General features: G+C 44.0%; 1 protein-coding gene across 1 annotated transcript in view; it reads right to left on the bottom strand.

Annotated features, from left to right (window-relative positions):
* The window catches only part of LOC141133865 (NACHT, LRR and PYD domains-containing protein 3-like), a 78,791-nt gene extending 53,984 nt beyond the window's left edge, over positions 1 to 24,807 (bottom strand). The window contains exons 1-6 of the mRNA XM_073623449.1: positions 24,681 to 24,807; positions 10,402 to 10,469; positions 9,078 to 9,380; positions 7,463 to 7,501; positions 4,239 to 5,991; positions 1,911 to 2,054 (exon numbers count right to left, since the gene is read on the bottom strand). Of these exons, the coding sequence (XP_073479550.1) occupies positions 1,911 to 2,054; positions 4,239 to 5,991; positions 7,463 to 7,501; positions 9,078 to 9,380; positions 10,402 to 10,438 (2,276 nt within the window). The 5' untranslated portion in view covers positions 10,439 to 10,469; positions 24,681 to 24,807. The remainder of the gene's footprint in view (positions 1 to 1,910; positions 2,055 to 4,238; positions 5,992 to 7,462; positions 7,502 to 9,077; positions 9,381 to 10,401; positions 10,470 to 24,680) is intronic.
* Between the last annotated feature and the right edge of the window lie 454 nt (positions 24,808 to 25,261).

Below are 25,261 nucleotides of genomic sequence, written 5' to 3'. Positions count from 1 at the left end.
AAACAACACAAATATACATGATGAAGCTCCGCCTAGGACGTAACGTGTAAGGTGGAGACATCATCACGCCTGTCAGATACTCTAGGAGAGCCGCTGCTATACTGTTATGAAGGAGAGGAGGGTCGCCGGCCGCTCTGTGCATTCTTACATGGATATATTGTGATTCTATGTGAGGATATATTACATGTTATTATTAATAAACTATTAATGACCTGAGTATCCCAGCTATTGTGACACATACAAATAAAACAGATCTGGTAACAAGTCACCAAGCGGGTATTATCCTCAGACCGGGAAATCTGTCCTCCAGGGGGCAGGAGAGCGATAGTGAGTATGATGACATGGCGGCTGGTTTTCATTTTATAGAATTATTGTAATATATCTGAAATCCACATATCAGAGGAGATCATTTCCTCTACATCACTTCCCCTTTAGGCTCCTCCCACTAGAAGAGTAACCCCTCCCCCGGACATTTCTCCAGCATTCTTCTAGTGTTTTCAGAGCTTCATAAACACAATGAAGACACATCATAAATGTCATAGAAGTGTTACTGAGCATTGCTTCCTTCTACATAATCATCAGACGTGTGAGCGAGTCCTAAGGGGGTCTATTCCATCCTATTTCCTGCTTGTTAGCAGAGGCGGCTCTAGACTTTGTGAGGCCTTAGGCAAAACTTAGACATGAGGCCCCACTCACTCCCATAATGGGAAAAATAATTCAAGGGATGAAAATGAACTGTATTAGGAGGGTACAGTATAGGGGAGTGGACAGTACAGGGGGTAGGTAAGTGGGCATAATAAAGATATATTTTCCTCAAGCAGAGCTGCACAGGGAAGCTGCTCTCACAGATCCTACCTATTCTGGTAGGCTGTCACAAAGAGAGAAATAAAGGGGGATGGGTGGAGAAGAAAGGAAGGAAGGAAGGAAGGAAGGAAGGAAGGAAGGAAGGAAGGAAGGAAGGAAGGAAGGAAGGAAGGAAGGAAGGAAGGAAGGAGAAAAAGAGAGAAAGAAAGATGGAAGGAAAGAAAGAAAGAAAGAAAGAAAGAAAGAAAGAAAGAAAGAAAGAAAGAAAGAAAGAAAGAAAGAAAGAAAGAAAGAAAGAAAGAAAGCGAGGGGGATGGAGGAAGAAGGGAAGGAAGAGCATCCCCTACATCAGTGTACTCACTGGGAGGCAGAAGGGACTGGATGGATGGATTGATGGTCAGACTCCCCTTGTCCTTTTCTGTTTGCTGGGCTTCAGCTTGAATCTTCCCGCCCACACATCCCCTTCTCTGAGGCAGAACAGAGAACACTGCCGAGGAGAGTGGGCGGGGCAGACACAGGAGGAGAGGACGGGAGGAGGAGCAGAAGCTCTCTCTCCTCTTCTGTCTGGCTGTGCGGGCAGCAGGGGGAGGGGGGAGATCTGTCAGCGTCTCTCCCTGTCTGTGATCCGGAGATGTATGTGAGCTCCGATCACACGTCTCACCCGCAGCCCGTATCTCTCCCTATAGCAAAGCGAGGGGATACGGGACTGTGTGATGGCGGAGATCTCTGCTGCTGGAAGAGGCGGCTCTCTAATTAGGTAAACTAGCCAGCTGTGCGAGGCCCCTGTGACTGCGAGGCCTGAGGCCACCGCCTATTTCGCCTAATTAGAGAGCCGCCTCTGCTTGTTAGGAATATGGATGGTCATTCCATATGTACATAGCCTGGTCACTGTTCTACTATAAGGGGAATCCCAAATCCCATGGATGAGATTACAAAGAGAAAGATTCCCTCAGAGAGAGGAGAAGACATGAGAAGAGGACAGGTGATGGAAGATTCTACATGGGTGAGGATGGAGGACACCCAGAGATAGAAGGAAACACTGAGAGACGGGAACAATCACAAGACGTCACATTTCCCCATCACTGCAGATCACACATTTCTCTTACCATAAGTACTGAATTTTACTCTCCGGGTTCATCAGAAAGGAAAGAGAATCACACTCCATTATATATCCTGAAGAGGGGGAATCTTCTTCTTCTGCTTTGTCCTCTCCCCGACAATCTTTACTGGAAATATTACAATACTGAAATCTAAAAGGCAATAATGAGATAATAATTAGCACCAAGAATGTATGACCTCTGACACCAAGAATAACAATGTAACACCCAACATTTCCCTTCCACATGGCTGCCTTCCCTCTGGCTCTACAGTCTCATACTGGACCTGATGAGGACTTCTCATTGGTGGCTATGAGTGGTCTTTGAAGTCACACTCCAGACAAAACTTAAAAGGAGGCCCCTGATATGTATACGGGGTCTCCGGCCTTCCTACACAGGGGTCTCCATTCAGCTTCTGGAAAATCCTGGAACACCACTTTGGTTCCAGATATAAAATGCAGTCCAGACATTCCCATCTCCGCCCACTTCTGCAGACAATTGGCTCCTCCAATGTTGGGATGATGATGTCACACCCCTGACATTATTTCCCTCCCCCCGATCTCTGAACACGAAGCTTTCCCTCCAAATGTTCTGTGTGATAAATGGTATAATTGGGGGCAGGGAAAGGGTTAATATGATGTAAATGATGTGATTGGTAGAAGGTGATATGTGGGAACCACCATTTAGCTCTGGTTCACACAGCACAACATGAAAGTCGCAGCGACTTCCAGCTTGACTTTGCTCTACAACTTCCCGGCGACCAGGTGTGACTTCAAAGTGACTTTACTGAGAAGCATTCCTATGTGACTTTGATGATCCGTGTTTATAGCGTGTTTTATCACATGACAAAACATGCGTCTGATAACCGTGATTGGGGCGTCATTAACAATCAGGCTGCATTTACATCTGCATGATTCTGAATGCACATCAACCGCACAGAAATTGTGTGCTTTGCCGCACGTTTCAGAAATGCACTGCGACCGCGCATCACGCTTGTACTGCAAAAATGGCAAGGCGAGCACGATGCATGTTTCCAAAACGCGTGGCAAAGCATGCGTTTTCCTTCAGGTTGTCATTCATTCAGAAATGTTCAGACGCCAATGAATGATATCGTAAGTGCAACATGTGTTGTCGCACATCTTCAAAATGCACAGCAAAGCAAAGCATGCGTTTTCTTACGGGTTGGCGTGCGTTCAAAAACATGAAGATGCAGATGAATGGTAACACAAGTGTGGTGCGCATTGCCACACAAAACACGCAGAGAAGCATGTGTTTTCTTGCAGCTTGCCGTCAGTTGTAAATACGTTTCCATTCATTTACATCTGTACATTTCCAACTGCACAGCAACCTGCAAGAAAATCCATGCTTTGCTGTGCGTTTCATAAATGTGCGACAATGTGCGTCACACTTGTGTTATTATTCATTTGCTTCTGTACATTTTGAATGCATGGCAGATGGCAAGAATACATGCGCTTTGCTGTAAGTTTCAAAAACGCACAACAAGGAGCATTGCTTTTGTGTTACCATTCATTTACATCTGCGCATGTGTGGCGTGCGTTGCTGTGCATTTTTTAGACGTATGAGAAAGCGCACATTTTCTATGTGGGTTGCCTCGTATTCGGAAACACGCAGATATGAATGTCGGCTAATTGTTAATGACACCCCAATCACAGTTATCAGACGCATGTTTTGCTGCCAAGATGCATGACGCTCCATGACTGAGAAGATTCTTGATCTACTTTGGGGTGTTTGTTGCATGTAGGGCAGAACATTCCAGTGAATGGGCTCCCTATACACAATGTGTGCTTACACATGAAAAATACACAAATAATGGAAGTGGGAATGTGCGTTTCCGCTACGCTCAGGTGTGACTGGGATGTGTTGGGAGGAAGATTTTAGGCAGCAAGGATGACCAGGGAGGACAGGTGAGGGGTAAAGAAGCCTCAGAAGTCGCAGAAAAGTCTATAAGATTCAGACAAATGTGCGACTTTCTGGTGATTTTACATTGAAGTCTATGGGAGTCGTGCAGCACAAGAATCACCTAAAAGTAGTGCAGGAAGTATTTTCTTTTGTTGCAGTGACTCAAATCGCAGCAATTAAGACAACACCCAATAAAATCTGTGTGTTTTCACCTGACCTGCAACTTTACATGTCATCAGAATGTCGCTGGGAAATTGCTGTAGTGTGAACCAGGGCTTAGGGCTGAGAAAAGTGTGAGTTCCCAGGACTTCTAACAAGTGTGGTAGATGGAGAACATGTCTGATAATCACCGTTATACTGTATGCAGGTTCCTGCCCATTCTCTGAATTCAGTTAGGATATCCTCACACTCACTTACCCGACCTCCTGACTCCTGTGTAGGAATGGAGAGAGAAGTTTCTGGCACTCTGGACCCACAGTGAGATATATAAAATATAAAGACTGAAAACTTTCTCTCTTCAAAGTCTTCAAGCAATAGTTCAGCTGCTTGGAATAATTCCTGTCCATCCACAAGTGATCAGTATCTGAGCCCCACAGCTCCAAATCTGTACAACCAGACATGACTCTCCTAATGAAGTCCTCATCTTGAGTCTCATATAGACAGAAGATGGCCTGAGTAGGGAAAGTCTGGCTGCTGCCCTTCATGGCCCATTCTATCATTGCAGGTCTGCTGTCCTTCACGGCCCATTCTATGATTGCAGGTTTGGCTCGGAGTGAGATGGTGATTCCTGTGATCTCTGAGAATATCTTCACCTGATTTTCATTTAAGAGACCAAACAGGAATTGTACAGATAATGCTAAATGTGAGGAATCTGAACTGAAGTTATTGAGTGATCTCTCTTTACAGATCTCCGGGAGGAAAGTACCTTCCATAGACCCAGACCCATCATCCATCACATAATAGAGAGCAGCAAAGAACTCCTGTACACTCAGGTGGATGAAGCTGTAGCAGGTTTGGTTGCGGACATCCCAATGGAAGATGTTCTCATCCAGAAATACAGACTCCACCTCAGACAGAGAAAGTCCATGTCTTTCTAGATCTTTCTTCTCAAATAAGATTTGTTGGTTCAGAACTCCCTCATTGGCCAGAGCACACAGCTTCTTCAGACAGGTTTGTTTCCGGTGTACAGACTGCTCCTTCTTGCTGTGATGGGTTAGTAAAACCTCCAGGTAGAGAAGGTAAATTGAAGTCGTTGTATGACACCGAATTGCATCCAAATCTTTTCTTATTTCTTGTTTCATTACAGTGCAGACAATCCAGCATTTGATGGGGACGGCACACATGGTGTACACAACGTCATTGTCTTTTATTATACTGAGAACCTTGTCTGCATCTTCTTTATTTCCAAAGAATTTATGGACATATTCCTCTCGATCGGCCCTTGTAAATCCCTGGATTTCCACATTGCGAGAATCATCGATGAATGTGTTAAGTTTCTTCATGGCCAGTGACCTTGTGGTGATGATCAGTGAAGATTGTGGGAGAACATGTCTCCTGAGCAAGCTTTGGAGAATTATTTCTTTGTGGTTTTCCATAGAAATATCAAGACAACCCTCAGATTTCTCCTCCAGAGTCCACCTCAGTTCATCAAACCCATCAACTATGGTAAGAAGTTTTCTCTGACTTCCAGGATCCTCCAGAATAGACACCAGGTCATCTGAACAAAGTCTGCAGGTTCTGGATAAAAGTCCCACAAGGCTTATGTTTTCAGGGATGGTGTTGATTTCTCTACAGCTCAGATAAAACACAAAATCAAACTTGTCTTGGTAGAGATCCCCAGAGGCCCAGTCCAGCATGATCTTCTTGGAGGTCATTGTTTTTCCAATCCCAGCAGGTCCTTGTAACACCACAATCTCAGGGATGAACCCACCTTTATCAGCGTCAAAGAGGGCCTGGATTGTGGTTGGGGATCTTTTCTCCATGATCTGTAGATGTTTTCTTCCTAAACTCTTTAGTTCTTGTTCTTTTTCCTCTTTATTCTGGGGTCCGTTTATCATCAATAACTTGGTGAATATTTCATGTAGATGAACAGCCTCCCCCATACGGGAATTATACTCTGGAATCCTCTGGAACTTCTTTTTCATAGACTCTCTGTGTTCCTTACTGAAGTCTTTATGAGAGAAAGGAGAATATTTTATTCCTCATACATACATGAAATAGTATTTATAAGACAGAGCTGGGAATATTGTATTCTAACCATAAACCCAAAGAATGGACCCTAATAGAAGATATCCCATGAAATACAGGAGGACTGTGGAAAACTATGGACACATCATCCAGATCAGAGGAGTAACTAGAACATTCAGGGCTCCTGTGCAAGAAGCCATGAAGAGTCCCCCTGACTACTGGTGTCCTTTCCTCTGTTCCCAGGGCCCTCCCCTCCAAGACTGGGCCTCTTCCCTCTGAGGCAGGGGCCCTTTCCACTTGTTCCTGTCATGGGGTCCTTTAAAAGCCCTTGTTCAGACTGCTGCGACTTATCATGTGACTTGCAACACAAAGTCACATGACAAGTCAAAACACATTATTTTCAATGGGTGCTGTCCTAATCAATGCGGCTCAAGTTGCAGCAACAAATAAAAAGGTTCCTGGAATACTTCTCTGTGTCTTTGGTGCAATTTGAGTGCCATAGACTACAATGTTAAATCACAAAATCACAAACAAGTCACCAGGAAATTGCAAGCAAGTTGCACAATTTTGGGATCACAGCAGTGTGAACTGAGCTCATGTTCTGCAGTGGGACCCCTTCCTGCCATCTTGGCCCCCCTACAATGGCAAAATGCCAGGGCGACCTTTGCGACCCTGGTCAGGGCCGTTTTTAAGGCAGGGCAAAAGGGGCAGCTGCCCTGGGCCCTGTCATTGTTGTGGGACCCAAAGCAGCTGCCTCATACTTGCCAACTATCCCAGTTTAAATTCCCTTGTCCCTTGAAGTTTAAGTCCTGTGCTGTGTCCCGATATCTCAGTGTGAAGTGCTGCTACTAATGCTGCCCAGCTCTGCCCTTTTGTTGTGTACAGATGACTCACCTGCAGGCCCTGTGTTTACATGTAAATTACCGGCATTCATATGTAAATAGTGGTGGCATTCATATGTAAATAGCGGCGGCCGGTGGCATTGATATGTATATCATGCCCCCCTGAGGTCATATCCACAGTAATCTCTAGCAGCCAATCAACAAGCAGAAATCATGTGCTGTAACCTCTAGCAACTAATCAGTGAGCCGTAATGTGTGCTAAAACCTCTAGCAACCAGTCAGTGAGCGGTAATGATACACTGTAACTTCTGGCAACCAATCGCAATAGCTGCCTGATCTGATTCAGTAAACTGATTTTAAGTCTAGCTGTATTTATTTTGCAGCTGCCCTCTCTCCTTGTACAGGGTGTCTGTTTTGCACCTGCTTATTGTATGTCTCAGAGCAGGTGGAGAGCAAAACTGCATGTGGGGGCCCCCAAGAAAAGGTTGCCCAGGGTCCAATCAATAGTAAAGACGGCCCTGACCCTGGTAGTTCCACCACTGATCCAGATTACAATAAAACAAAATGTTCATCCAGAAGAGATTTCATATGAAATGTGGATATCCTACTAACCTGATAATATGTTGTCATATATCATCTTCTTCAGTTTGGCTGGAAATAAGATTAGGGAAGTGATTAGTCCTGACAAACCTCTGAAATGTATAAAATAATAACTAAGAGAGTTATTAGTGTAGCAGATCTTCCCAGACACCATCATCCCACCAACCCTCTGTAGATTGGAGTCTCTCCTCCTCCAGGTGATGGGGAGTGTCTTTGTCTGCCTGGTAACATCTCAACACATTGCAGTGACATGTGACCATGGTGGGGGGATCAGAAAAGCCCCCAATTCTCTATGCAGGTTTACAGGCACACACCTAGAATCTGGAGCCTTGACTCCTCTTTCTGATGGAGGTTCAGGTGGATGCATGGGGCACAAGGGTCAGAACCCCGAGCAACAATCATGAGGGTCTCCTAGGAATACAGCTATAAATATGGAGGTTCTGTATAATAGACAAGTGGCTGTGATTGTATTGCTCTGCTCGGCATGCTGAGTGATGTCATTGTGTTATGGTGACTGACTGCCGGCATCTTGGAGAAGTGTTACTCTGCTTCCCTTTTACACTAGCAAAAAAAAAAAAAACAGTTTTTAACTTGTAAACACCAAATTTAAGAAAGGGGCTCAGTCCCTAAGTGGTTAAAAATAAACCTACCTAAAATACAATAACCCTGACCCCTAACATGACCTCTAACCTTTGACCCTAAAACTAAATCTGGCACTGACCTGGATCAAACTTTGATCTAGCTATTTTTTTCTTTATTAGAAAGAACACAATGTATGATATAATATATCCTGTATGTATACAATGTATGATATAATATATCCTGTATGTCTACAATGTATTATATAATGGATCCTGCATGTATACAATGTATTATATAAGATATCCTCTATGTATACAATGTATTATATAATGTATCCTCTGTGTATACAATGTATTATATAATGTATCCTCTATGTATACAATGTATTATATAATGGATCCTGTATGTATACCATGTATTATATAATATATCCTGTATGTATACAATGTATTATATAATATATCCTGTATGTATACAATGTATTATATAATGGATCCTGTATGTATACAATGTATTATATAATGGATCCTGTATGTATACAATGTATTATATAATATATCCTGTATGTATACAATGTATTATGTAATGAATCCTGTATGTATACAATGTATCTTTCTCTCCATTTAGAAAAGAAAGAAAACACAGGGGTGAGCTGCACAGTGACTTACTAGTCACTTAGTGACTTACAGTGACTTACACAGTGTTATTACAATGACTGGCATTTAGAGGCTATCACAGCAATCATGTGACAGGGAACCGGGAGTCCCAGGTCCTGATCGTTAGTACGATCCCCGGGGCTCTTGGTGGGATCCTAGTCTCTGTGCAGCACTCTCCCAGCACAAAGAGGGGTACGCAGATAATTGGCCCCCAGAATAAAGCCCTTTTTGTGGGGCCCCATAAATGCGTACTGTCAGTGGGAAGGGGTTTGTCCAGTTGGAAGCTCCTGATTGGTCACTGGCTTTCCCTGGATGACATTCCTAGTTCTTCCTCACACAGATATTGATCAGGAATTGGTAGGAAATGGTCATTATTGATGGGAACTCACCATTTTGTGCTCTCCTCTCCTGGAGGTCATTTGCGGGTCCCATCAGATCGATCAGTGTAAAGACATGATTGGTGACATCCAGAGCCCCTTCTTCTCCATATGTGTCTATCAGGATGTCCTTGGTGGTGATCCAGTCTGCATTTTCTAGTCTTCCTCGGGGGATGGGACGTTTATCTCCACAGGAGAAATCAGACAATTTGTTCCTAAATCTCTTGAAGTCACTTCCTTTCAGATCCTCCAGAGAATATATGATAAGATCCCCGGGGGTTTGTTTCCTCTTTCCCAGGACACCAGGAGCCGACCCTGCAGAGAGAACAATAAGAAACCATAAACATTCATCCTGATTGGAGGATTTCTGACACATGACAGCAGATAAGTCTGTACTGGCAGCCAGCAATGCTATAAAGAGCATATAGAAAGGAAAGGAAATGATCCCCCTATATGTCTATATGTACATTATCCTATGGAGGGATTGGATTCCCTGTGGTAATTTCATATGATTGCCTCCATAGTGATAAGATACCTCTCAGATGGATTAATATTGGGGGCAAACACCTAGGGGGGCTATTTATATAAAAAAATCACCTTTGTGAATCATCCCTATAATGTGTCTAATATGTTTATTTCCTTTGATCATCAGCTCCATCTAGTGGTCATAATGCCATATCTTACTTGTTGAGGTATTTCTAGAAAATAATGTATTATGAGCTGATGATCATAGGAAGTAAACCTATTAGACAAATTACGGGGATTATTAGTGATGACTGTACAAATGACACAAACTCATAGTAATTATTTTATATACAGACCTCCTAATGTATATGTATGGATGATCATTTTAAACATCATGTTTATTGATTGTTTCATAGTAAACTAAAATAAAAATATAAAACCTTTAAATAACCTTCCCCCCTGAATACTGATGTGTCTGATCAGTGTGAACTAAGAACTCTGATTACCCCCAAATCCCCCAGCAGTATGTGTTATGTGACACGGGGATGTTTTCTCCTTAGGATTATAGACAAAGGATTCCCCCAACCACTACACAAATAGCCATAAAATTTGGGGTCCTCCAGTCATTATGGATCACTGGACCATCTCAGAAGATCATTTCCATCAATGATAAATAAAATCTGAAGACACATGAATGTGATGGTGGAATTTATGAAAGCTCCTGAACTCTTCTAATGGGTGGACTGACCAGATGTCTACAGGAAATGTCCAGACTACGGAGACATAAAATGTCCTATCATCTAATTCCAATCTCTGGAGATGTGAGATGGAGGAAAACATTGGAAAGGATTGTCAGGATCAGCAGTCATACCTTGTGGTGAGGAGGATGATGAGGAAGAGGTCGCCATGACATCAGGAGATGACCCGAGATGACATCACCTGGAAGGAGCACAAACAATAATAAACTCATTTGTAGTGTGATGAATGGAACCAATAAGGAGGATTTGTTCCCTTCTGTGGATAACATTTGGCTAACTGGTTTTCCAATTATAAAGTATAATGCCGCGTACACACCGTCAGAATTTCTAAGGGAAATGTTCGATGTGAGCTTGTTGTCGGAAAGTCTGACTGTGTGTATGCTCCATCGGACATTTGCTGTTGGAATTTCCGCACACAAATGTTTGAGAACAAACTTTGTTGTTGGCACTTCTGAGTGTGTGTACACAAGTCCAACGCACAAAGTTCCACGCATGCTCAGAATCAAGCAGAAGAGCCGCACTGGCTATTGAACTTCATTTTCTCGGCTTGTTGTACGTGTTTTACGTCACCGCGTTCTTCACATTCAGAATTTCCGACAACATTTGTGTGACCGTGTGTATGCAAGACAAGTTTGAGCCGACATTCTTCGGAAAAAAATCCACGGTTTTGTTGTCGGAAAATCCGATCATGTGTACGAGGCATTAGAATTGGATGGATTTCTGTCATTTACAACCCATAACTATGAGGGTCAGTCAGAACCTTCTACCCGGCATTCATCTAGTTGGTATATCGGGGGTCACAAAGGAATCCTACCCTGTTTAGGGCCACAATTTATACAGACTCGTATTTCTAGGTGTCACCTTCAGAAATCTGTTCCATTCATAGCCAAGACTGGTACTAATCAGCACCAAAGTATCAGCCAGTAAGATGTCTACAGAGAGGTCAGGTGATAAAAAGGAGAAGACCCCAAAATGGAAGCCATGTTTGGTCAGCAGAGACCTCCATTCACTAATAAGATGCTTCCAAGAGGATTCTTCAGGAAGGTCGGTATTTATTCATCATAAAAACAGGTTAAAACACAAACAACACATTGCGTGGCTCTTTAGTGGCCACTTTGTCAGGGAAAGGTGTACAGTACACTTTAATGGGTGGGATCTGTGTGTGTCCTTCAGATCAGACTATACTGTACAGTATACTGATATGTCAGGTTTTTCTGATATTAAATGATAAATATTGATATGAATTCTGAAGGAGATATGAAGAATAACCTTCTGATGAACCACAGGTTACAAATGTTATGTCGGCTGTGAAAGGAAAGTTTGCATACAGATCAATTAGTTACAAGGACACATTTAATCCAGCAGACAATGTGTTATAATGGTCCTCACACAACACCGGTATAAAGGTGATTTATTTTTATATTAGACATTTTTACAGGAAGTTTCCTCCCACTCCACAGGCTGCACAGTGGTTCATACTGTGAAGGTGAAATACCTCCTTGTGGGGTGAATAATAGTGGTAAGTGCTTTTCTTATGGGGCTCCAAGAAGCACAGAACAATTTGAAGGAGCACATTGTCACTTTATTATTGGACTTTTTTTATACACCAGGGTTTAAGGACAGTATATACATATTTCTGAGCCCAGTTTCACAGCAACAATTCACACCAGTCATATATGTTGGATTTTGCACAGAAATGTCACTTTGAATTGCAGGTTTTGCACAGGATTGTGTTTATTTTATTTTATTGAACATAACAATATGCATTATATATAAGCGGCTAGGAAGTTTACACAGTAGGATTTTTTTGTGGATTTTTGTGAATATACAAATATTTATTTTCTGCACTTTTATTGTCACTTTTTGCATTAAATGCGCCCGTGACACACACCCCTCAAGTATTTAGAGGTTGTAGGTCACCTCTTAATAAGAGCAGAGCCATACCTATCCCCTCTTTTTCACATTTCTTCTAGATTTACCTTAGGGGTGAATTTATTGATAGAGGATGCAGCTCCTCATTTTTCATCTTCACCATGAGCGCGGGGGTCACATCTTTTTACTATTTTTACAAGTCCAGGAAAAGAAATAGAAAAGAGTCCGGTAACAAAGTGTGACATAAGAAGAAAGTCATGTAGGAGAAGGAAGAAGGAAAGCGTTCAGTACACGTCTCTTGTGTATCACTTCCATATTCACAAACCTCAATGAGAAGAAGATTATAGATGAAGGAATTACAGACAAACATGTTGTGATGTATACTTAGCAGATTATCAGTAAGGGAAGTAATCAGGGTAACAAAGGAAAGAACATATCAAAGATTAATAGAGTAAGACCTGAAATAAAAGAAAGTATAGAACAATAGAAGATTACACGGTGTCCAATATGGACATGTAAAGGTGTAGCATGTCATAACAAATACATTATATTATTACAATTTGTTATTATTATACCGATTGCTCTGAGTTTTCCATCGTTTGTCAAACCAGACATTTTTGTTATAGGCTGGAGCTTTTACAAGACATATGCCCCGTACACACGGTCGGATTTTCCAATGGAAAATGTGTGATAGGACCTTGTTGTCGGAAATTCTGACCGTGTGTGGGCTCCATCACACATTTTCCATAGGAATTTCCGACAAGCAAAGTTTGAGAGCAGGATATAAAATTTTCCGACAACAAAATCCGTTGTCGGAAATTCCGACCGTGTGTACACAAATCCGACGCACAAAGTGCCACGCATGCTCAGAATAAATTAAGAGATGAAAGCTATTGGCTACTGCCCCCTTTATAGTCCCGATGTACGTGTTTCATGTCACCGCATTCAGAACGATCAGATTTTCCGACAACTTTGTGCGACCATGTGCATGCAAGACAAGTTTGAGGCAACATCCGTCGGAAAAAATCCATGGATTTTGTTGTCGGAATGTCCGATCAATGTCCGATCAATATCCGATCAATGTCTGACCGTGTGTACAGGGCATAAGGCTCAGGTCACATCTATGTGGTTGAGTTTGATACAGTTTTCCATTGCATTTTGCATTTGTTGAACACGTGTTTTTGATGCTTTTTTTAATGTGTTTTTTGTTTGCATTTTGTCTGCTAAGGAGCAGGTGGCTGCCACGTCCTTAACAACCGATGACTCATCAGCTGTCAGCAGAATTCCCCGCTGACAGCTGAATGTAAACAAAACAATGCCAGCATTTAAAAAATGTAAAAAAACGGCGTGCCCAATCCATATCAGACCCTTATCCGAGCATGCAGCCCAGCCGGTCAGGAAAGGGGAGGGACAAGTGAGCAGGACCGGAAGAATTTGCCCCCTTAACCACTTCAATACCAGGCCATAGTCAAATGACGGCCACAGATGGGATCTCCCATCCTGGGTGGCCGTCATATGATGTCCTGGGATTCCCGGCCGTCTAGGGGGCGCGCGCATATAAATGTGAATGGTCCCAAAAATGTGTCAAAAGTGTCCAATGTGTCCACCATAGTGTCACAGTCAAGAAAAAAATCGCAGATAGCCGCCATTACTAGTAAAAAAAAATAATATATTTTTTTTAAAAATGCCATAAATCTATCCCGTATTTTGTAGACGCTATAACTTTTGCGCAAACCAATCAATATACACTTATTGCGATTTTTTTTACCAAAAATATGAGAAGAATACCTATCAGCCTAAACTGAGGAAAATTTTTTTTTTTTAAATTGGGATATTTATTATAGCAAAAAGTATAAAATATTGTGTTTTTTTCAAAATTGTTGCTCTTCTTTTGTTTATAGCGCAAAAAATAAAAACTGCAGAGGTGATCAAATGCCACCAAAAGAAAGCTCTATTTGTGGGGAAAAAAGGACGTCAATTTTGTTTGGGTACAACGTCGCACGACCGTGCAATTATCATTTAAAGGGCGACAGCACTGAAAACTAAAAATTGGTCTGGGAAGGAAGGGGGTGAAAAAGCCCTGTATTGAACCGGTTAATGACCAGGCCATTTTTTGTGATACGACACTGCGTTACTTTAACTGACAATTGCGCGGTTGTGCAATGACCAACCCAAACAAAATTGACGTCCTTTTTATTCACCACAAATAGAGCTTTCTTTTGGTGGTATTTGATCACCTCTACGGTTTTTATTTTGTGCTATAAACAAAGAACAACAATTTTTTTTAAAAAAAAGGTTTTTTTTTTACTTCTTGCTATAACAGATATCCAAAAATAATAATTTCTTCATCAGTTTAGGCCGATATATATTCTTCTACATATGTTTGGTTAAAAAATAAAAATAAAAAAATCGCAATAGGCGTCTATTAATTGGTTTGCGGAAAAGTTATTGCATCTACAAAAAGGGGGAAAGATTTAGGGACTTTTAATTTTTTTGTTTTTACTTGTTATGGCGGCGATCTGCGATTTTTAGTGGGACTGCGTCATTGTGGCGGACAAATCTGATGCCAAATTATACTTTTTGGGGACCAGTGACATTGTAACATTGATCAGAGCTAAAAAAATGCACTGATCAATGTAAAAATGACACTGGCAGGCAAGGGGTTAACACTAGGGGGCGATCTAGGGGTTAACTGTATTCTCTCAGCGTGTTCTAACCATAGGGGGATGGGCTGCCTGGGACATGACAGAGATCACTGGGAAAAATATATCTGACATATCCCCTGTCAGAATGGGGATCATCTTGTTTACAAAGGCAGATCCCCATTCTGCCTCTCCTCACCGAGACCGCGGGTCACCAGTGGACATCGAGTCCACCCAACCCGTGGGCATGCCCACAACAGCGCCTGCGTGAGCCAACATACAATGATGGCGGTTCACGCAGGAGAGCTGACCTGCCGCAGTACAACTGCAGTGGGAGGTCGTTAAGTAGTTAAAAAGAAACAAAAACCAAAAGAAAGCCCCCCAGTGTAGATCCAGCATCAATCACACCGTACACTGCCAACACCATCCAAAAAAAAGAGGCTCCACCATCTGACAATTCCTAAATACTTAAGGGGTGGGGCCACCAAATGACATCACAGGGTGGCCCCATCCACTTTGTGACATCATCGACCCAGCATGACCCATTCGATGGGGCCCCAAACTTTTGACTAATATCCACAATCTGGAAGTCAAAAACAAAACCTCCCCAGATGTTACTGTGGTCACTTCCTTGATGAACTCCGTACTGAACTCAGAGGGTTGATGGTCCAGCAGAATGATAAATACCTTCCGTCCCTAAAGATCCGCTATTGTGCCCAAAACAAGAAATCGGGGAAACTCCTGGCTACTAGACACAAGACACAGGGCACAATCCACTAAGTGATAAGTTACCACATCCGAGTATACTGCAATATATCTCACAAGGTTAGAAAAAAAAATAAGTGCAATTCACAAAGAAACTCTCATTATAAACGCACATGTATTATATATTGGAAAATAACGCATGACATCATGCGGTAAGTTATCGCAAGCATCTCGCAAAGGTTGGGGCGAACGGTTCACTGAACACCTGAATTTGCAGGATTTTCATCGGGTATTATTTCTGCCAAACACCCTTCAATGCACTGAGAGCTGCACAATGTATTCTGTGGACAAAGCTTTGTTCAATCAGGGCGCAATGTAAGCTGGTTGTTAAGGAGAGGGGCGGGAAGCCGGCCGTGGTGTCCTTAGCAACCGATGAGTCAGCTCTCTAAGGAGTTTCTCTTCCCTTCTCATGGCTTTAAATGTTGTGAAAGACTTTCACTATACTTTCCTGCAGCTGCCTACAGTATTTCTCTCTCTCATTCACTAAGAGGGTCCATAATATCATGGCTTCAGACATAAAATAAAACACATCACTACAATATATCACCACTGCGTTGTTTATCACTTTCTTAGGCCCATTTCACACTGTAAGCGGCGCTTTACCTTCGGTATTCGGCCGCTAGCGGGGTCTGTTTTACCCCCCGCTAGCGGCCGAGAAAGGGTTAAAAACCACCGCAAAGCGCCTCTGCAGAAGCGCTTTGCTGGCAGTATAGCCGCGCTGTCACAATGATTTCAATAGGCAGAGGCGGTGGAGAAGCGGTGTATACACTCCGCTCCTTCACCGCTCCGAAGATGCTGCTAGCAGGACTTTTTTACCCGTCCTGCTAGCGCACCGCTCCAGTGTGAAAGCCCTCGGGGGGCTTCCACACTGGAGAGACAGCAGCGGCTGTTTTGGGTCGGTTTGCAGGCGCTATTATTAGCGCAATAGCTCCTGCAAACCGCCCCAGTGTGAAAGGGGCCTTAGGTTAACCACTTCAGCACCGGAAGATTTTACCCCCTTCCTGACCAGAGCGCTTTTTGCGATTCGGCACTGCGTCGCTTTAACTGACAATTGCGCGGTCGTGCGACGTTGTTCCCAAACAAAATTGATGTCCTTTTTTTCCCCAGAAATAGAGCTTTCTTTTGGTGGTATTTGATCACCTCTGCGTTTTTTATTTTTTGCGCTATAAACAAAAAAATAGCAACAATTTTGAAAAAAAGGCATTATTTTTTACTTTTTACTATAATAAATATCCCCAAAAAGAATTAAAAAACATTTTTTTCCTCAGTTTAGGCCGATACATATTCTTCTCTATATTTAAAAAAAAAAAAAAATTGCAATAAGCGTTTATTGATTGGTTTGCGCAAAAGTTATAGCGTCTACAAAATAGGGGATAGTTTTATGGCATTATTATTAATAATTTTTTTTTTACTAGTAATGGCGGCGATCAGCCACAATTTTATATTGTGACTGCGACATTATGGGGGACACATCGGACATTTTTTACACATTTTTGTCATTTATACAGCGATCAGTGCTATAAAAATGCACTGATTCCTGTGTAAATGACACTGGCAGAGAAGGGGTTAACCACTAGGGGGCGGAGAGGGGTTAAGTCAGTACTAGGGAGTGTTTTCTAACTGTAGGGGGATGGGCTAGCTGTGACACGTCACTGATCTCTGCTCCCGATCACAGGGAGCAGAGATCAATGACACTGTCACCAGGCAGAACGGGGAGATTCTGTTTACATGAGCATCTCCCCGTTCATACTCTCCATGAGGCGATCGCGGGTATCCCCGCAGACTCGATCGGGTTCGCGGGACCCGCGACCCGACTCACAGAGCTCCCAGCTGGCGCGCACGCAACGGCACGGTGGGAAAATCAATGGGACTTACCTGTACGCCCATTTGCCCAGCCGTGCCATTCTGCCGACGTACATCAGCGTGCACCGGTCGGGAAGTGGTCAAGTGATGTGCCTGCTAGGGTGATTTTTGACATTTTAAAGTCTTCTCTAAGTGTTTACTGGAATAGGTTGGGACTTTGAATGAGACATAGGTCTCTATCCCTATGCATACTAGAAACGGGAGAAGTGGGACTTTGAGTGAGGTGTGCAAAAAAGGCCAAGGGATCAGTCACTGTGTAACAAACCATTTATTGATTGACAATAGTCAGGTGGCACAGTGTAGTTCCAAAATATACATAAAACCATCATTGGTACTTGCATATATACATGGTGAAAGTAAGTGACAAAACCCCAATGATGCAGGGCAAGAAATGGTTAAAAGATTACAACATCCATAAAATGCACAGGGTCACAACATTGCTGTATAACACTCAATAAAAGATATGGTGCATGTGGTAAGCCCGACGCGTTTCGTGTATCAAACACTCTTCAGGGGCAATTAAGCACCAACATCTAAAAAGCAAGAAAAACAAAAAGTCCAAATAATAAAAAATAATAGTGCATGAGGAAAAAATGGGGTATGCATATAGGAGAGGCTGAAAAGCCACAGATCCCAGATGTATACTCACTTGACCAGAGAGTGTGACCACCATGGGTTCCATAGTCACAGGCCACCGACTGAGTCAGGTCCGGGAGCTGAGGGGGGGCACTCAAGACAGGGGGAGAGAGAGAAAATGCCAGGCGCACACAAGGGAGTCCCCATAGAGTCATATATCCACACTGCTATTGAGATGAGAGGGGTGAGTCTGTGGTAATGATAAATATATATATATATATAAAAAGGTATGCTCCTGGGCTAACAAGAGCCCCCAATCCCAAAGTAAATGTGAAAAAATGTAGGCATATAATACCCTCTTACTAGGTAGTAGATAATGGCCACATGTAATCTGCCCAGTGATGGATGTGCTGCCTGATGGTAACCCAGCAAAGAAATGGCGGCCCCTATGTACACCTAGCCACCCCTCCCCCCAACAGGGAAACTCCCCCCAGCGTCAGACAGTGCAGACACCGGGCGAATCGAGGCCTCCTCCAGCGCAGCGGCACTCGCCGCCCACAGCTGCTGGGGACGCCGCCGTCCACGTGTCCGCACAGGATGTAAAGACAACGCCGGCGACGTGACGGACGTCACGTGCACGGTGTGGAGGAATGACGCCGATGCAGGGAGGTACAAAACTCCTACCAAACTACACAAAATCCCCCCCACCATACCCTCTAACTGTTGGAGATGGTCTGATGGAGATGGCTCTCTATTACACATATGGTGGACATGCCCAATTACCCAACTTTTCTGGAAAGAAGTCCAACGCATCACAACCAACATCACCACCTACCAGATAGAATTTACCCCTGCACAAATGCTTCTCCACCACTCCTCTATCCCAAAAAGAACTTATCATCGTTCCCTTGCACTACATCTATTAAACGCTGCAAAGATGTGCATCCCAATTCTATGAAATCCTCCAAGCCCCCTACCACCGCTGCTTGGCTCAAACGTATATCTAAAATGGCAGAAATGGAGGAAATAATACACCAATCCAAAGACACACCCACTCATTTCAGGAAAATCTGGTCTTGTTGGCAACACTTTCAGACGACATATGCACATATACTCTCTCAAGGATAGGCTCTGGCTAAAGAGGCCCATTAAGAGGAGAAGAAGAAATAGTCCACCTTTCACAACTATCACTCTCTACTCCCCCACCCCCCCTACCATCTGGCTTAAATATCTCCCTATAACAGATAGGGTTGTTATGCACTCCTAGAAATCACAATACCTCCTCCCACTCCAGACCCTCTCCCCATCTCCACTTAATCCCAAACTCACAATCTTCACGTCTCAACCTGCTTAAGAATTTTGCCTGCCAGATAATCCCTTCTCATGGTTTGCTAGTGGTCCGTAGACCACAAACCTGACGGCTATTGAGACGTCAAGTGAAAGTAAGCAAATGATCGTTGACACCCTCACACAGTCCTACTACAACCCCAAATAAATGTCTCCCATCTTTGACTCTCTAGCAATGAATCCACACACTCGAGCTACCGCCACCATACTTTCCATTGGCCGATGATCCCCAAATACACGGACAATGCGGAGCCGCCATGCAAGATTTAGAATTTCACAGAGATTCTAATAGGCTCCTTAGAACATGTCAAGATGTGAGATACAGACAATATACTTACCAAACAAGGAATCCGTGATGAGGACTCATCCACTTAGTTAAATAAAGGGCTCAATGCCCCTGTTGAGTTTTGATTATTGGTTATATGTTCGTGATTTCTTCTTACTTAAACTTGCTTTACATAAATGTACATTGCTTTTGGAACATATTTGACAGCTGTACGTCATACTCTGTATCAACATGTTGACCTACTCCCTCAACATTGTTCTTATGTACCGATTTTGTGTATTTCAACTTATATGAACAATAAACGTCAATTTTGGAAAAAAAAAAAAAAACTGAGCTCCCGCCCCCTCCACAGCCCAGAACTGCAGTGATAGGGTGACCACATTTCCAAACTACCATTCAGGGACACCCCCCCCCCCCGCCCAAAAAAGATGGTTTTTGATACTTTTTTTTTGCCAATTTTGCCAGATCTGAGGGGGAGTGTGGGGACGGACAGCAGCAGCAGATCAGAGGGGGAGTGTGGGGACGGACAGCAGCAGCAGATCAGAGGGGGAGTGTGGGGACGGACAGCAGCAGATCTGAGGGGGAGTGGGGGACAGCAGCAGATCTGAGGGGGAGTGGGGGACAGCAACAGATCTGAGGGGAGTGGGGGACAGCAGCAGATCTGAGGGGGGGGGGGGGCAGCAGCAGAACGGAGAGGGAGGATGCATTGCTCACTGTAACAAAGAAATGTAAGTTACACGAACCTGGAATTTTGTCAAGTTTGTCTGGCGGGTGGCAAACTCACAGACCTCGTGGGCGGGAGGAAGGGAGGACTCGGACGAGGCTCAGGAGAGAAGTTGAACTGTGGAGACTGGAGAAGTTGAAGTCGGGCAGCTCGGAGTCAGGCTGCGCCGCTGGCAATGTGCTGCTGCACCGGCTGCTGGAGTAGTCGGCGGCCCAGGGACTGGTACTGACTGGGTACAGGCTAGTAAGTGTGGCTGCCTGGGCCAGGCTAGTAAGTGTGGCTGCCTGGGCCAGGCTAGTAAGTGTGGCTGCCTGGGCCAGACTAGCGGCTTCTCTCTCTCTCTCTGAGGCGCGCTGCTCAGCCGTATCCCGTAGGGTGTGGGTGCCCACTGCACTGACTGCCCACGTGACGGACGGTGTCAGTTGATGTCACTGGTTGTAGACACGGGGCGGGCGGCCCTAGCCTAGCAACCAGTTAGGCATATGATGTGTGTGTTACTGTTATGCCCCATACACACGATCGGACATTGATCCGACATTCCGACAACAAAATCCTAGGATTTTTTCAGACGGATGTTGGCTCAAACTAGTCTTGCATACACACGGTCACACAAAGTTCATTCTGAACGCGGTGACGTAAAACACGTACGTCGGGACTATAAACGGGGCAGTAGCCAATAGCTTTCATCTCTTTATGAGCATGCGTGGCATTTGTGCGTTGGATTTGTGTACACACGATCGGAATTTCTGACAACGGATTTTGTTGTCGGAAAATTTTATAGCCTGCTCTCAAACTTAGTGTGTCGGAAAATCCGATGGAAAATGTGTGATGGAGCCCACACATGGTCGGAATTTCCGACAACAAGGTCCTATCACACATTTTTTCCGGCAGAAAATCCGACCGTGTGTACGGGGCATTGCACAGTGTATAATGATTAGAAGGGTGGTGGAGTCGGACTGGTGCCGGCGGTGTGTTTTTTTTTCATTCCAGGACACTGTATTGTCCCAGAATAGGGGTGCCCGGGACACGGGACAAAAATCTGAAATAAGGGACAATCCGGGACACGTGGGAACCCTATGCAGTGAGCATTGGAGGGGCAGAGCAGAGAGTGACTGACAGTCACAGCTCTCTGCTCATAGTGGGGGGGAGTGATCAGCTGTGTTTGGTCATTCAGTTCTCAGTGTGGAGCCAGCGGGGGACAGATGCAGTATCGGAGTGATGCCACATCCACCTCCGTATGTAAGGTGTGTGTTTTTATTTATTTATTTTTTAATTCCTGAATTTTTTTTTTACAATCCAAATCCTCAGCCACTTGTTGTATTTTTAAAATTCCAGTCTTTCATTCCCTAACACTGCACCCTCTCTTCTACGGGCGCAACATGGACATTTTAGTTTGCCTCACCTGCCATTATGTAGAAGGCAGGAGGAAGGGGCAGGGCCAGATCTAGCCTGTCTGATGTATTCTGGCTTTCAATTAGTGGTATGGGCTGAAAGCCGGAGGACATGTCACAACAGCCCCCATTGCATGCATGATTTACTGATCGTGAGTGCAAGGCTTTCCAGGCCCCTGCTGGGAAAAAATACACATTTTTTTCTGAAAAAATCTGAGCATTTATTCATTTCTCCATAGAGGTAAACTAATCCTTTAATCCTGGAGGGAGGAGCACAGTGCAGGGACATCTGTGCCAGGAGATGTAGCAGCAGTTCTGGAGGGCGGAGATGAGGGAGAGGTAGGCATAGGTTCTTAGCTTCTAAAAACATGGCAGAGTACAGTGGAGAGGACCGCCAGTTTAGTGGGGCAGAACCACCTCAAAAAAGTAGTGAAACGGGGCAGCAGGACTGGGAGGGAGAGTGGTAGGTTTGCAGCCTATGCTGGGAGAGTGTGAAGAGTCTGGGGAACAGTAGTGCCACGGTGCCCAGGCCAGGAGATGTGCCGTTAGCTTTTGAAGATTGGGTGAGAACAGGGCATACGCACTGCTGCTTGCTGGAGAGCATACCGACGTGTCAGGTAGAGGATTGCCACACAGAACAGCAGCAACTAGCCAATAAGGAGATGGATGGGGCTGCTTCTATACAGAGAGGCAGCAGAGTTTACAAATTAGATGTCTATTCTGTTGGGACTTTGGGGGGACTCAACTGAAATCTGGGGTGGGGGGCGCAGCACTCTGTACAACACACTCCTGAACCTTGCACTATGTACGTAATACACTCCTGAACCTTGCACTATGTACTCCTGCACTTAGCATCCTCCTGCACCCTGCACTTAGCATCCTCCTGCACCCTGCACTTAGCATCCTCCTGCAAGTAGCATCCTCCTGCACCCTGAACGTAGCATCCTCCTGCACCCAGCATCCTCCTGCACCCTGCACCTAGCATCCTCCTGCACCCAGCATCCTCCTGCACCCAGCATCCTCCTGCACCCAGCATCCTCCTGCACCCTCCTGCACCCTGAACCTAGCATCCTCCTGCACGTAGCATCCTCCTGCATGTAGCATCCTCCTGCACCCTGCACGTAGCATCCTCCTGCATGTAGCATCCTCCTGCACCCTGCACGTAGCATCCTCCTGCATGTAGCATCCTCCTGCACCCTGCACGTAGCATCCTCCTGCATGTAGCATCCTCCTGCATGTAGCATCCTCCTGCACCCTGAACGTAGCATCCTCCTGCACCCAGCATCCTCCTGCACCCAGCATCCTCCTGCACCCAGCATCCTCCTGCATGTAGCATCCTCCTGAACCCTGCACATAGCATGCTCCTGCACCCTGCACCTAGCATCCTCCTGCACCTAGCATCCTCCTGCACCTAGCATCCTCCTGCACCCTGCACGTAGCATCCTCCTGCACATAGCATCCTCCTGCACCCCGCACGTAGCATCCTCCTGCACGTAGCATCCTCTTGCACCCCACACGTAGCATCCTCCTGCACGTAGCATCCTCCTGCACCCCGCACATGGAAACATCCTCCTGCACATAGCATCCTCCTGCACGTAGCATCCTCCTGCACGTAGCATCCTCCTGCACATAGCATCTTCCTGCACCTTGTACGTAGCATCCTCCTGCACATAGCATCCTCCTGCACATAGCACCCTCCTCCACCCTGCACCCTCCTCCACCCTGCACCCTCCTCCACCCTGCACCTAGCATCCTCCTGCACCCTGCGCGTACAACCACCAACATACAGGGGGGACACTGACCACCAATATGCAGGACCAGTGGTTACCAGTATACAGAGGACATAAGAAATAAAGTAAAAGTACCATGCAACTAAAAAAAAATCTCAAAAGCAATAAGAGAATCTTGTTAGCTGATTCCCTCATCTAACGCAAATCAATAAAAAGCAAAAAATGCAGCTCTGCCCTACACTTCACCTATACAACTCTACAAATGGACTTATAAGTGCAATAATAAAACCTATAAATGAATATCCAGTGCAAATCAACTAATGTATTGCAATCTAGTCGTGATGGTGTCACCCCCTCTGCAAAAATATTTGAGAAAATTGCAGAGCTCCAATGTTCAAATAATGATGAAACCCCCAACATACAATAATAACAGAGATGTAAATCAACCCAGTGTATTAGAATATAGTAGTGATGGTGTCACCCTCTCTCTGTAAAAAGGTAAGAAATATTGCAGAGCTGCAATGTTTAAATAGTGGTGAAACCCCCGATATATAATTATAATATAATGTACATCAATTGTACATTATGATTATATATCGGGGGTTTCATCACTATTTGCACATTGAAGCTCTGCAATATTTCTTCCCTTTTACAGAGAGGGGGTGACACCATCACTACTATATTGCAATACATTGGGTTGATTTGCACTGGATATTATTTTATAGGTTCTATCATCGCACTTATAAGTCCATATTTAGAATTGTATAAAGGAAGTGGAGGGCTGTGCTGCATTTGTTGGCTTTTTTATAGGTATAGAGAGGCCAGGACATACTGATCACCAATGTACGCCATGAAAAAAAACCTCCACTTGCTGACCACGCCCACTTTCTGGTCACACGCACTTTCTGGTCACACACACAGGTAGCGCACCCCATCCCCCCTGCAAGTTTTTTCTCTATCTTATCGTCGTGACATTTGGTAGTCATATCCCAAAAAAAATTCTAAGTATCTTTTTTTTTTTTATCTCATTGAGGATATTGTGAGAAATAACGTATATATCATACAAACATTCCATAAACACATAATACATACACTGCATAGATCATTTGAGGAAAATATACTTATAAAATAGTTTACCATTTGCCAATAAAAAAAAAAAGTTCCCGGATTTAATTTTAAAAATCTGGTCCCCTTACCTCAGAAGGATTAGGATTTCCTCTGAACATGTAGTGTAAGTTTAGCTCCATGCAGTCGTCCTCACGGAAAAGATGAAAGAGTTGTAATAGGAAGTGGGCTAGTGATATGACAGGAAATGTCTATTAACCATAGAACACTACCCATCAATAGTCCTTTGTTAAGAGTGCCATCTAGTGGGCAATGTTGATATTGCAAGTTCAGAAGTTATTATTTTTTCTTTTTAGGATGAAGGCATGACTCCATTGTTCTCTATCATCATAATACTGATGTTGATTGGGCCATGGTGTAATGGAAATGTGTAAGTTCTGTATATAATTGTATTGTATTTTGTATGTATTGCACACTGTCCTCACTGTGCACACGGCACTAATAATGTTTTCAGTAAATGTTTACATTCTTTTGAGTCCTGATTAGAATTAGTCTGCCTATGTTACGCCCCTTGTTACCATAAACGTACAATTGTAATATTAATGTGATACCTACGTAATCATGTGCATAAAAACCTTCAATTGCGTCATAATAAAGCAGAACAGTAATTTGGAAAGATGCTGAGCGTATCTTTTGTGTCTGTTCCCTACTG

The sequence above is a fragment of the Aquarana catesbeiana genome, linkage group LG03, assembly GCF_042186555.1.
Source record: "Aquarana catesbeiana isolate 2022-GZ linkage group LG03, ASM4218655v1, whole genome shotgun sequence".
NCBI lineage: Eukaryota > Metazoa > Chordata > Amphibia > Anura > Ranidae > Aquarana > Aquarana catesbeiana.
The sequence above is the reverse complement of the archived record's forward strand: the minus strand, read 5'-3'. Positions and strand labels throughout refer to the sequence as shown.